The following is a 13,684-nucleotide window of genomic DNA, read 5'->3' as shown; positions in this document are numbered from 1 at the left end:
TTAAAATCATTAGGGAATAATTAGAAGCCTTAGTGAAATCTGCCCTCATGAAGCAAAGTGGTGCTTCATGGAGATCAGGTTTATGGTCAGTGATAGGACTCCCCTGGAAATACTGTCTTAGCTGCTATTTCACTGCTTTAGGAGCTCCCTGGAACTGTGCAGCTCCTAAGGGGGGGGGGTGTAATAATCATTTACGTCACTTACAGTATGTGCAGAGTAATTTCTGCTTGTCCCACTCCACCTCTTTCCTTGGCTAATGAGATAAGAAAAAAGAATTAAGCTTTCTCAATATGTAAACTAGTAAAAATATGAAATCAAACTCTTCTTGGTGTTTGCATCATCCTGGTGAATGTAGAAAAGCAGAAAATGTTTTTTCTTTTTTTTATCTCTGAAGAAGTTTTGGGTTTTTTAATACAGATTTTTTTTCTCCTTCTCTGAGGGAAATGCAAAGTAGATATGGGGTCCATTTTATTTATGCACCACTAAAAATATATCAGGAAGTGATGATAGAGCTTTGTATACAGTAGTTGGCTATATAAGTGAAGTAAAAATAATGGATTTTCACATAAAACCTCAGATAAGAAGTTGTGTAGATAGCTGTGTGCATTAGAAATTATAAACAATGAAAAAAACCAACAAACTATGTCTTTTATTTTCAGAACAGATGGAGTCCGTTTTGTCCTTTGCAAAGCTTTTATTCTTTTATTAAAAAACTTATGCAAACTTTGAAATGGAAGTTTTGAGATTATTCTTATGGAAGCTGCCCTGAATGCTAAATTCTGTTTTCTATTGGTAAGGTGAATTTTATTAACAGGCAGCATAAAATATCCATTCTGTAATAAAAAAAGAGTAGCCATTATATCTTTGAAACTGGATTAGGAAGTGTTTTAGGTCCCAGTTGTGGGCCTTTTGCTGCATACCAAAACAGTTTTTGTGCCAATAATTTACCCGGGTCGGTATAAAACCGGTTATAGCCTGATGCTTTTGTTTGTGTCATTGCTAATCTGGACTGTATGCAATTCAGTGGGGGAACCACTTAAATGGTGCCTTCCTCCAGGTTTAAGATTTTAGAATGAAACATATTAACTGTTCTGTTCTGAAAATTCATCTGAATGTAGCCTTTGTCTTCTTTGAATCTGCCCATATGACTTTTCCAATTATTTCTTGAAATAAGCAGGCTAATTTTAGTCTCTTTGAAAAGGTATTGCTTTGAGTGGCATGGCATGCTTTCTCATTTATGAAAATAAGGCCTGATGCATTTTATATTGCCACTGAACTTTGAGGTTTCTTTTTTTTTAAAGAGTGAGTTTGTGGTCTTTTTATTTTTCCACCAGCATGTGTCTTGTGTTCAAGAAATAGTTGCACTGTTTAATGGCACCATACTTGGTAAATATTTCAGTGGATCTTTGGTAGAAAGAAACTGTACATCCCATTTAAAGGGGGAGAAAAAAGTGGAGAAAAGAAAAGCTATTCGATTTACTGAAAGCTGCAGGCAGATTGCATTTTGAAAGGTGCTCTACATTCCTTTTTTTTTTTCCCTTAAAAAAACCCAAAAACACTCTCATGAATCTTCCACTAAAGAAGTGAAATACTATTTCTCATTTATGTCATAAAGTAGGAATATTCTTTCCAAGAAATCAATGGTTTCCGTATGAGCTTTTGTGGTAACTATCAAGAGCAATGTTTTTACTGCTCTGTGCTGATGAGAACCCAACTGGACTGCTGCATCCTGCTCTGGGGCCCTTAATATAAAAAGGACCTGATACTCCTCCAGGAGCAAGTCCAGAGGCCACAGGGTTGGTAAGAGGAGTGGGGCACTTCCCCTGTGAAGACAGGCTGAGAAAGTTGTGGCTGTTCAGCCTGAAGAAGAGAATGTTGTGTGGAGACCTGACTTCAACCTTCCAGTTTCTGAAAGAGCCTGCAAGGAAGCCAGAAACTGTAGTGATAGGACAAGGGGGAATGACTTAAAAGTGAGAGTGGGTTTTGATTAGATTTTAGGAAGAAATGTTTGCTGTGAGGGTGATGAAGCACTGAGTTGCCCAGAGAAGCTGTGGATGCTCCATCCCTGAAAGTGTTTGAGGCCAGGATGGATGGGGCTTTGAGCAGCCTGGTCCACTGGAAGGTGACCTGCCTATGGCACCAGAGTCAGAACTAGGTGACCTCTGAGGTTGCTTTCAACCCAGTCCATGCTGGGATTCATGCAACTTGGAAGGAAGAAATAATACAGCTATTGGACAGCATCCTGCATTATTGATTAAATAGCGTGTATGAACAGGGCGTAGTTTACTTCTCCAGGGCTCAAAGTGTTCACATTTTTCTCTGTTGAATGCTCCTTGTCTACTATTGACATGAATCTGAGGGCAGTTTGTTGGGAAATACTAACCTTACTCATATTGGAAAATAATAACTGTGTTAATGGCATTTTCCTAGAGATGTGTTTCAAGAACAAGGATGAGGCAAAAGAATCTTCATGGAGGTGTGCTAGGCAGGACCTTTGACTTGGTGAAGAAACCCGCTCTGTCTCGGAGCGCTCATTGTGCAGGTGACTGAAGCACTGTTGACTTTCTCAGCTATGCTGTGATGTCAGTAGGTTGTTTGCTTGCTGTCTGCAGAACCTCACAAAGATTCAGTCTCACAACATGTATTGTTTTGCTGTTCTGAATGTGATGGGGAAGCCTTTTGGCAAAAGAATAAGTGTCTTTTAAAATACGTAGCTGGCAATCAGGCAGTAGAAATCCATGTCAGTTTTCATTTTGTGGAACTCAAGAGTTTCAAGACTGATGATACAAAATAATCTTCAGATTCTGACATACAACAGTAGCTGAATTTTAAAAAGGGGAAAAAACCTAATCCCTTTGAAAGAAAGGATCGTGAATGAGGTTACAGTTTTATCAAAACAAACATAAAAGAAATATTTACTATGCTTAGTATTCTAACTGGATAAGCATTTTTCCAAGCTATCTATTGCTATTTAAATATTTGTCATGTGTAAAATTTTGTTGTGTGTCTAAGAAATTTTTCAAAAGCAGTTGCTATTGTGTAAGGGGCTACAGTTCATCCATGTCTTCAGTTTTCACCCCAAATAAAAAAAGGAAATGAAAGAATATTATGAAATAGATTTGTCTATGTTAAAAAAATGATCAGTTACAATCAAAGTAAAATATATGTTCATGTTCAGTGCCTGTAAATAAATGGAATGTGTCTGCTTCTGCCTCTGCCTCTTAGGGAGCAGCATCAGCAGTATCTTTTTGGGAGAATTAAGCCTGAAATTCCAAGCAGAGAGCAATAAGGTGCTTCAGTCAGTGGCAGTCCCAGGAAAAGGGTTGTAGTTTATGATCACCAGTTAGGTCCTTTCTCTTGGCTGCATGTAGCTAGAGGTATTCCTGAGATGAACATCTTTTCACTTGCAGTTTATCTTCACACTTTCTCAGTTCCTGGAGTAGGAGTCCGAGAACCTTTGTTCTACAATAGCATTTCTCTGGCATTAGATCCACAGTAGCAGGAAATGGAGCAGAAGCAGCAGCTGGCTGCTCTCCGTTAACTAGGAGGTGGTGTCCTCTACTTTATCCTTGATGGGGAGATCATGTTCCTATGCCCTTACCCTACCAGCACATCCTTTCTCAAGGCAGGGGCAAATGTAAATGTGTTCAGTGTAATTTTGGGCATTGTGGGCCTATCTAGTCAAGCCCTCAGGTCATGCTGAGTAAAGGTACTCCTGCCTTTTAACTCCCAAGTGATATCTACCAGCCCTTTGCATTAGTCTTAAATAGCTTTATGTGTCAAATGGCAGAAGGTGTCTGTGTTTAAACAGATAAATCCTGTTGCCCTTTCTCTGTACAGTCAGGAAAGTCACATTCTTGCAGAACTGGTTGCAGGGTTTTTCCACCCACTCTGGGGAGCTGTCTACCTAGGAGGGTGAAGAAATACAGGTAAGTAGGGGAGTGTACCTTCTTTACAAGCAGCCATTGCTCAAGGAGTTGTGTAGGTTTATGCATTGAAGAGGGGTAATGGTGTAAATGTGTTGGGAATAGAAGCCACTATTCTCTTCCCTGCTGGCAGGAGCGCAAGCCCTTCCCACTCAGTTCTTGACTCCTAATGTCAAGGACATTGCTAATGTGTATTTTCTTCTGTTCATTTGCAATTACTTTTAGGTTTTCAGTGGCACACTGTTATATTTAAAAATAATGTTTCTTGTATATTTGAAGCTTTTTTATAATAAAAAAATACTGAATTAGTTGCTTGATAGCATACTCAGCTAAGCAGTAAGCAAGGAAAATACCTCTCAGTAAATGTACTCCACAACTGAGCAAATTTCCTGTGCAGTTCCTTTAGCTAAGTCACTTTCCTGTTCTTTTCCAATGTTATCCAAAATAAATTTTGTTCTTTTACAGTGTTATCCAAGATAAATTTTGTGGTATCATCAACATTTCAGTGGAAGGACTGAATGATGTTATGACTGAAGATTCTGAAACAGGAACATACAAAGAGTAAGCGGAAAATCTAATTTAAACAGGGTTTAACTGTAGCAGTATTGTTTTATATGAAGTATTTTCATTTGAAAAATCTGTAGGCAGTTAAGACATGCTTGTTAGAGATCTATTTTTTCAAGAGTGAGTGTTTTAGGAGGACACGGAGCTTTTGGTCTTAAAAGAAAATATTTGCAATGGGGAAAGAGGTCTTAAAATGACAGTATAATTTTATATTGATCATTTAGTTATCTACTAAATGATGTCTTAAAACATTCATGTGCTTAGATTTGCTTTTTGCTTACTTTGCTGTTACATCTAAAATTTGAATACAACAATCTTGTGTATTGATAGGGACCACCCTTGCTCAGAGGTAGTTCAGAGTTTCTTTGAATGTGACATGAACTTCATGTGAGTTTTCCTAGTGTACAATATTTCACAGCCTGGAGACCTTAAAAGCATATCCCACAAGAAGAGTTCTTCAGTTGTTCCATGTAACACATGTGCTGCTACAGGATGTATATCAAAAGACAGTTTCCCGAGCTAGGAGTTGAAGCTTGCTTGTGGCAGGAATGTGGATGTTGGAGGTGTCCAGAGTGTGCTGCCCCCCAGGACCACACTCATTCATCTCCTGATGGCTCCCTGGTTACTGGTGGTAGTCCCTCAAAGCTGGGGGAAAAAAAAGCCTAATGAATAGTAAGATATTTTTTGGACAGACATCTTAAAGTAATTTTTATCTCTGTAATGATTACTTACTTTTAGAGTGGAGAGCTGTAATAACAGAATTTACTGATGCTCTGATGTTAAGAATCAAGCATTTTCTTTCAGATCATTACATGGTGATTGAATAGACTCTATGTGAACTAATTAATTTACTGCTTAAGGGGATATTTACTGCCACTGAAACTAGGTGGCACAGAACAGTCAGAATGCAATCTATTAAGTGGTTCTCCACTTAAAATAGCTGGTATGCACACAACTGTGTGTTCAGAACAGTCCACACTCACATTGAGCCTGAACTATGCCTAAGAATTACTTGCCAAAGTACTTCCACCAAACTCTTAGTAAAGAAGATGTAAGTCCAGAGTCTGGGAATATGCAATGTCCGGCAGTGTGTTTTGTTTACTGTTAGAGAAAACATTGCAGAGCCCTACTAAACATTTCTAAACATGTTGCTTTGCCAGCAATTGTTGAAGATAGTTCTCACAGAGAAATAAATAAACTTTATCCTAGTTTATTTCATATTTTTAGCCTGAAGGCTTGTAGAACTTGTCACTACTGCAAAGTCTGAGGGTTGTTTTTACTTCATAAAATATAGTCACACTGAACCAAGGACATATTTATGTTGGCAGGTTCTAAAAGAGCTGTTTGAAAGATTTTGACTTTTGCATAATATATTTTGACATCATTTGGAAGTGAGAGCAGTCATCTGAAATCATGTGCACTGTTGTTGCTCTCCAGACTAAAGAAGAATGGCTTGAGCCCGAACTGGTTCAAAAAAGATAATGTGATGTCCACTGATTATCATATTAGCTAATTATTGTAGTGCAGGAAATAAAATTATGTGTGTGTTTAACACAGGAAGATAAAGGCTAAAATGCTATAGAACTTTAGCCACTGAAGGATGAAGAGTGGGTAAACATGAAAAGGGAAGATTGTAAAGGTTAAACAATGGCAATGGCTTAAGTGGCTGAACCATTTTAAATGAATAAATTTAAACTGGAATTTTAAAGAAACTGTTGTAGTTAGAGCAGTGAGATTTTGGAAGTGGTAAAAGCCTTGTCATTTTTTAGATTTATATTGGATTTTAATCAGGTTATGGAAATGTTTACACTGACTTACAATACAAAGGGATTGCACTTAGCCGTGTTTCCTAGAGTTCATATTTCACATTGTAGATAATTATGAGAGAGCTTTACTAACCTCAGATATTCTGGAAAGGGGAGCATTCCCTTCCTCTAGACTTGTTTCACCAATACTCAGATTTTTCCTAATTTTATCACCATCTCTTCTTTTTTTCTGTCCTCTCCTCTCCCTGTATTAGGAATTTTATGGTACCTAAAATTTATGATGGTCTGAAAAAGTTAATTCAGTCTTGTATGTTGACATTGACAGTTTTGACTCCTTTACCTTTAATAAACTGAGATGCAAGCAAGCATTTTGAGCAGAGGAGATATGCAATTTGCTGTATTATTTTGAAATAACTAATCCCTTTATTAAAAATGGCTTTTGTGTTAGTATTTGACCCTGCTTGCCATGCTGTTTAGCAAGTGTTTCATACAGCTTTAAACACGTGTTAATAGAACTAAATATGTAAAGTCTGAACATTTTCATATTAAGTCATATAAAAACACATAAAATCACAACCTTTTTTCATGTTACTAACATTAAAATGGGTGCTTCATCTTAGTTGATGGGACATTTCACATGCTATTGGAATGCAGCAATTAAAAATGCACAGTAATGCAGGACTGAAAATGAACAATAATCTGCATCTGTCTTGGCGCTTTGTAATATGTGAACTTTGTGTCCTTCATGTCTTAAATCTTACCTGATACATGGTGGCAAGTTGTCAGTAGCTGAGTGTTTTTTAAATTTTGGTTTTTAAGTTTTGGTTTTTAAGGTAGAAATTCCAGGAAGAGATTTGATAAAGTGGTGGAATATTTGTCTATTGTTTCAGGATAGAGCATGTAAAGTGAATGAAAGGCATGTTTTCTATGGGATAGCTTTCATCAATGTCTTTATAAAGTCCATTCAAACCATTTCAGCAGGCAGGAAAATCTCTGGATTTTTTTTTTTTTTTTTTTTCTGGTTTTATACTTACTTCAAAAATAAAAGTTAAAATTTGGCTGTTATTTTCACATATGGGTACCTGCCAGTTGAGGCAGGTAAAAAATGAGTTTAAAACCTTTGTTCAGTGTCTTGCAGATTTTATTGTAGAATAGCACTGTCCTTACTAGTTTTCAGGTCCTTTTGTCAAAGCTCTCAGAAAAACATGAATGCCATGAGACATCTTTGCAATCCTTGTATATGTTTAGCCACTTTGACTTTGTATAGAGTGTTTGTATGGCATTTTCTTGAAAAAGAGTGGAAATTTTTTGTAATGAACAGTAGGTTTTTCTGTATTTTTTTTGAAGCCATGTAGTCTGTTTTCTATGTGCACAAATGCATTTTAACCCACAACTTTAGCTAAAGCATGAAGGATAACTGAGATTGTTGCATTGTTGGAGGTGAGAGAACATGCATTCAGGCTTCATCAGATTCACTGTTCTCAGGAAAAAATTGCTTGTGATTAGATTGCCTGACTTTCAGCAAACTCCCGTATCTGTTCTGTGTTTTCAAAAGTGCTTTAAAATAATTTTTAATGATAATGTATGTTAAAACTGTTCTTGTTCTCATTTTTAGCTGCATGTTAATGTCTCATTTTGAAGAGCCCAAAGCTACAGAAGATGAGGAACCTCCCACAGAACAAGACAAAAGAAAAAAAATGGTAAGTTTTAGATCTGTTATTCAGTCATAGACCTGATTATGTGCTTCACTTTTGTCACACTAAATTCTTTTTAGGTTTGGTTGATCTGTTGTTCTTGGAAAATTCATGTTTTGAATCAAAAAAAGGAAATTTAATGCCAAACTTTGGAGCCACAACACTTAGGCTTCTGCTTGCCTTTTGCAACTTCTTAACTGTTATCAAAATAAACATCATCTGTCCACAAGATCTGGGTATTACAATACTAACACAATATAGAAGGAATTTACTGAAAAAAGCAGAGAGCTTTTTTCAGTAAATTCCTTCTATACAATTTCAAACTTTATTGAAATGTCATGGCAGGGAAAATTTCTCATATTTAAAAGAATTAATGTGCCTGCATAGGATTTTTTTTCTAGTGTGAAGAACTCCTACAAAGAAGCCAGGGTATACTTGTGTAACTCTCCTTTTACATATAAAAGCAATACAATATATGTCTTCTTTAAAAAAATGTAAACCTTTCCATATTCTTCTGCTATTAGAAATGCCTTAAAAGAAATTCCTAGTGTATTGCAATTTCAGATTTAAACAAAATGCAGAAATTTAATTTTCTGTGGTCCTTAAAAATGTACTACACAGTTCTATAGTTGTTACTCTTAAAAGCATTTCTAGACTCTTTAAATTTCCTTCTTTCTTGTGAGCTTAAATTCTAGCTGTTTGTTGCAGAGTGATTATTTATTCTAAGTGGTTTTGCATATTCTCTCAAATAGGTATATATATGTGTATTTTGTTATTGTTATCAATAGGGATCAATATGTCAGTAGATCAACAGGGAGAGAGACATGTTTTGTTTGTTAATCTGATTTAAAAAGCAAAAGTTAGTTTTAATCTACAGTGCTTTTACGTTCTTAATTTTGAGTATACTCAGACTACATTGCTGTCTGGGTAAAGTTTTAATAGCATTGTGTCAGACCTTAAGTTTTCTGTTGCACGTTAACTTCAATAGTTTGGATATGTGTTGAGGAATTTAGATGTGTTAGATTTATAATAAACTACCTTCAGTGTGGATATGTCAGACAAAATGAAAAGCAGGGCACATTGAATTATGCTGTGTCATTAAATTATACAACATACCAATTTGCTGCCAATGTACACAGTTACAGTGAGGGAACTGTTCTGGGGTCACATGCAATACGACATCAGTGATCATTTGAATTATGACAAATGTGCTTGGATAAGAAGGAGCTTCACCAAACTAATAGCACCACATCAAAGGTCTTGATTTACTTCCCTTGCATCTATCTTCCCTTACATATATCTTACTTTGCATATCACTTTCCTTTTTTCACTAAGGAATTGCTTGAACTTGGTTCCTCATCTTCTCTTTAACATTAAGCTTAAACATATTTTCAGCCTTTGTTTTCTTGTAAAGTTTAAAGAGAATTATCATACATGAACGTCAAAGCTTTTCGTTTTGAATCTCATAGTCTAAATTTAACTATTTTCACGGTTGCTGTATTTTCTAGATTGCTAAGCATTATCCTTTGTTTTTCTCCTTTCAAGCCTTCTTTGTAAGAATAGCTGCCTATTTTAGTCTTCTCATTCTTATATTTAGTTCATTTTTCCTGATATATTTCTGACTTAAGCCTTCTGTGCTGTCATTTTTTCATCTAACTTTAGTATACACTGTATTCTTACTCTTTTTAATGTAATTTCTTGCAGCTGTGAAAGCAAGTGAACTGTAGTTGTTATGAATGTTTACTCTAAATTCATTCTGAATCCCAACTGAAATAGTGTGATATATAGCATTGCAGATGGTGCAGAAATTGAGACACACTTGGCTATTTACTTCAAAATTGTACAGGTCCTTCAGGCAGGTCACTAGTAGCAGAAGTGTCAGATAATAATCAGAATTATTAATCATGGCTTTGAAAGCACAGCTAGCATTAGATTTTAGAAACTGGATTAGAAACAAAACATTAGCTGGGCCCATTCCTACCTACATGAGGTGGAAGTTTTTTCCTCTGTAGGAGCATCAGTGCACACACTCACATGAAACTTAGAAAACTATAGTAGCTGGTACCACTGGTAAAGTAAAAGAGGGAATGAATATATAATGTGATAAGAAAATCAAGAACAACCTAAAGGGAATCAGCAAAACCTCTGAACTGTTTGTCTGCTTCAAGCCTGTGTTTACAGCCAGTGAGGTGGAGGATTGGTTTCTTCAGCCAGTGTTAAGATCAGTTTGTAAAGTAACAAGATTGAAAAAGTAGTCAAATCCATGTTTTCACCTGGCATCATAAAGCACATTTCAATAATCAATTACTTGCCAAATTTTTGTTTCCTGTCTGTAGCTGTTTTGAGTAAACCTTTGGAATTTACTAGTGGTTTTTTAAATTGGAAAATAGATTTGTCTTATCAGAATCAGGCACATTTCAATAAAACAGCTATTGCCACACACCTAGGAACTCAGCATACATACGTAATATATAGTCCTTCACCAACTATGCTTACTGTTCTTCCAAACTTATGATTTTGTCTGCTTAGTCAGCTCTCTGTCAAATATTGTTGACAAACTCATTATATCAAACTATTTCATTTGTTTTGTAAGTTCTGAATACAAGTTACAAAGAAGTAGAGTAAAAGCAAATCAACTTCTTCTTGCAGGAAACACTTTTATTTACTAGAAATACTTTTGATGTGACTGTCTGAATGAAAATAAGTTAGTGTATTAACTCCTTAATTAAGTCTGAAGAGTCTTAAGTCACATTTGACTTACAGATGGTAGATGCTACTTCTAGCAGCAAGTGTTAATCATACTGCAGAAGTCTCTACTGGCTTCAAGTGCTACTGCTTTGAATGGTGAGGCAGCCAGGGAGCAGTGGGATATGTGAGAGCAACTAATCTGCAGACACTGAGGTCAGTGAGAAAGGAAGGGGAGAAGGTATGTCAGGTGCCAGAGCTGAGGTTCCCCTGCAGCCTCTGGTGCTGACATGGTGAGGCAGCTGTGCCCCTGCAGCCCATGGAGGTCCCTGGGGATGCAGAGATCCACCTGCAGCCCATGTTGGAGCGGGTGGATGCCCAAAGGAGCCTGAACCTGTGGGAAGCCCGCACTGGAGCTGGCTCCTGTCGCCTGTGGCCATATGGAGAGAGGGGCCCACACTGGAACAGCCTGTTCCTGAAGGACTGCATCATATGGAAACAAAGGGATCTGCACTGGAAGAGTTAGTGAAGGACTGCAGCCCATGGATGCACTCGTGGGAAAAGGCTCCTTCTTTCTTTCTTGAGATTCCTTTCTTGAGCTGAGGTTATAATCAAAATGTGCAAGTCATACAGTATTTTTTTGCATTGTTATATATTTTTATTTTACATGTTTTCCACAGCTTGCACTGAAGGACCCAGTACACACTGTGTCACTGCAGCAGTTCATCTATGAGAAGTTAAAGGCACAGCAAGAATTACTGGGAGAACAAGGTTTTCACGCCCTTATGGAAACTGTGGATACAGAAATAGTTGCTCAGCTACAAGAATTTTTACAAGGCTTCTAAATAAGCAGAAAAAAGATTTTCTATGTCAAATTTATATTTCAAAGATATGAAAGAACTCTAGCCTTCGGTCTTGTATGGATGAGTCTAATGAAAGGTGAAAATAATATGTGACAAAATAATAAAAAAGTTTCTGCTGTTGCTCCTAAACTATGCTCTTTTGATTATATATATTTTTTTTAATGATAAAAGGTTAATTAAGGCTTCTATCATTAAGCTAACATTTCCATGATTCCTAACGTGGTATATGCTGCCCTAGGTAGTACCATTTTTTGGTACCCTTAACCATGGTTTTGGTTCACAAAGGTATGTCATAAAGTCAGCAGTCCTTCAATCTGAAGGAGCTTACTAGTGTATATTGAAGGGAAGCATCTGTTAGTTCAGCATTATAATTCAGTATCAGGAGTGCTTCCTTTAATACTGTAGATATGTAACTTTCTCCCTTTCTATTGCTCTATTTAGACTATATGTTCAACCTTACAAACAGAAGGATTTAGAAAGCTGTAAGAATGTAAACAGATATATTCCTTCAGGAGAGAAAAATAATTCCCATTTGAATTGTCTCAGAGAAAAAGAAATTTTGATTGTAACACTTAAGTTGTATTCAAGTTGTTAGAGAACATCAGTATTATATTTCTGTCTGAAAATGTGAGTTTTCATTTTTTATCACTAAGTTTTCTTTATTTCTGTAACCAAGAAATTAATTTCTTGAGTTCCTTCTGTTTCACTTCTAGCTGTGAAATTAAAAAGAGCAAGAAACTCACCAGAGGTAGATGAGCAATTAATTCTAGTTAATTTGTGGCCATACCTGGACTACTTAAGACTACCATCTACAGTATCTTAATTCTTTGTGTTTTTTCATCAAAGACATGTCATAAGGATACTTCAGAATTGTTGCTAAAATGTTTAAACCAAAGTGGTCACAGTTATAACAATTATTTACAAATAAGGGGCTCACTTTCAATTATTTTTTAGTTACCTGCAGGGTAAAGCTTCTCCTTTCTATGTGCCTTTGTCTTTTGTACCTTGCAGGTGGAAGTGGGAGGAAAATGCTGATTTTCATTTTCAGATTTTTCCTTTTGAGTACTGATCTTCCACCTTTAAAGTTGAAATTAACTTTGCCTCACTAAGGGATGATTCAGCTATTAAATCAGACTTTTTTTTCCAGAGGGGATTAGCTGTTTAAAGACACCTACAAGCTTTTGACAATCTTACTAGATTACCAGATACTTTTAAAAATATGAGCGTTTTTAACTGATATTTTGGAGAGTAATCTCTTTTGAAACTTTCCCTCTGTTTGTAGAGGAAGGCTCATCTTTCTCTCCTCCTTTGGCATTAGTGTCAGAGACTGCTTGGTCTCTTACAGTTCTAAATGCAAAACCTCCCCTGTCCTCTGCTGCCAGCATCTGTCAGGAGAAGTTGCGTGAGAACTCGGTGCATTGTTTCCTGCATTTTACCTTGGCATAGGGAGGTTTGCCAGGAGAATTGCTACTCTGTTTGTTATGTGTATGTCATTTCCTCAATCATCCACTATCATCATCTCATAATTAGGAGGTTTATCTGTTTACATTTGGTACTTGCATGGGAGGAGACTCAGTGTGCTGATGGTCCCATTCAGTTGTGAACCACAATTACCAGAACCTGGCGGCTTTTGACTAGGTTTGGATTTGTTGCACAGTTAGTCTGCACCCTAAGCTTTTAGCTCAGTATAAAATCTGTGCAGATATGGTCACCTTTGCTAGCTTTTATCCCGTTTGGATTTGTTGCACAGTTAGTCTGCAGACACCCTCAGCTTTTAGCTCAGTATAAAATCTGTGCAGATCTGGTCACCTTTGCTAGCTTTGACCCTACCTGGCATGATGGCCTGGTGAACAGAAACACGTCCTGGCAGCAAGCAGTACTGCCCTTCCATTGTTCTGTAGAGTCCCTTGTGCAGTGCCAAATGGCACTCCCTGAAGTTTCAGAAGGAGGCAGGTCCTACTGCTGTAGTCCAGCCCTGGCCTAAAGGCTGCTTGCTGCTCTGTGGCCAAGCCACCCAGCTCCCTGTGCAGTGTCTCACAGGTCAGATCTCTCATCCTGGCTGAGGCAGGCCTGCCTGCATCATTCTCAGAGCATGTCCACCCCCATTACCTCATGTGGTGGAGTGTTAACTGCAGTTTATGTTAATGCATGATGGTGGCTGAGACCCTGTCAAGAATGATGGACGT

The 13,684-nt window shown here is 37.1% G+C and overlaps 1 protein-coding gene across 10 annotated transcripts in view; it reads left to right on the top strand.

The window, feature by feature from the left end:
- The window catches only part of IPO11 (importin 11), a 78,432-nt gene extending 66,805 nt beyond the window's left edge, over positions 1 to 11,627 (top strand). For all 10 annotated transcript variants that reach the window (XM_059836400.1, XM_059836393.1, XM_059836396.1 and 7 more), the window contains 3 exons: positions 4,392 to 4,487; positions 7,872 to 7,956; positions 11,316 to 11,627. In XM_059836400.1, the coding sequence (XP_059692383.1) occupies positions 4,392 to 4,487; positions 7,872 to 7,956; positions 11,316 to 11,480 (346 nt within the window). In that variant the 3' untranslated portion in view covers positions 11,481 to 11,627. The remainder of the gene's footprint in view (positions 1 to 4,391; positions 4,488 to 7,871; positions 7,957 to 11,315) is intronic.
- The last annotated feature ends 2,057 nt before the right edge of the window (positions 11,628 to 13,684 follow it).

Source organism: Haemorhous mexicanus, chromosome Z, assembly GCF_027477595.1.
Source record: "Haemorhous mexicanus isolate bHaeMex1 chromosome Z, bHaeMex1.pri, whole genome shotgun sequence".
Lineage (NCBI taxonomy): Eukaryota > Metazoa > Chordata > Aves > Passeriformes > Fringillidae > Haemorhous > Haemorhous mexicanus.
Note: the sequence above shows the minus strand (reverse complement) of the source record. Positions and strands in the feature narration are given on the sequence as shown.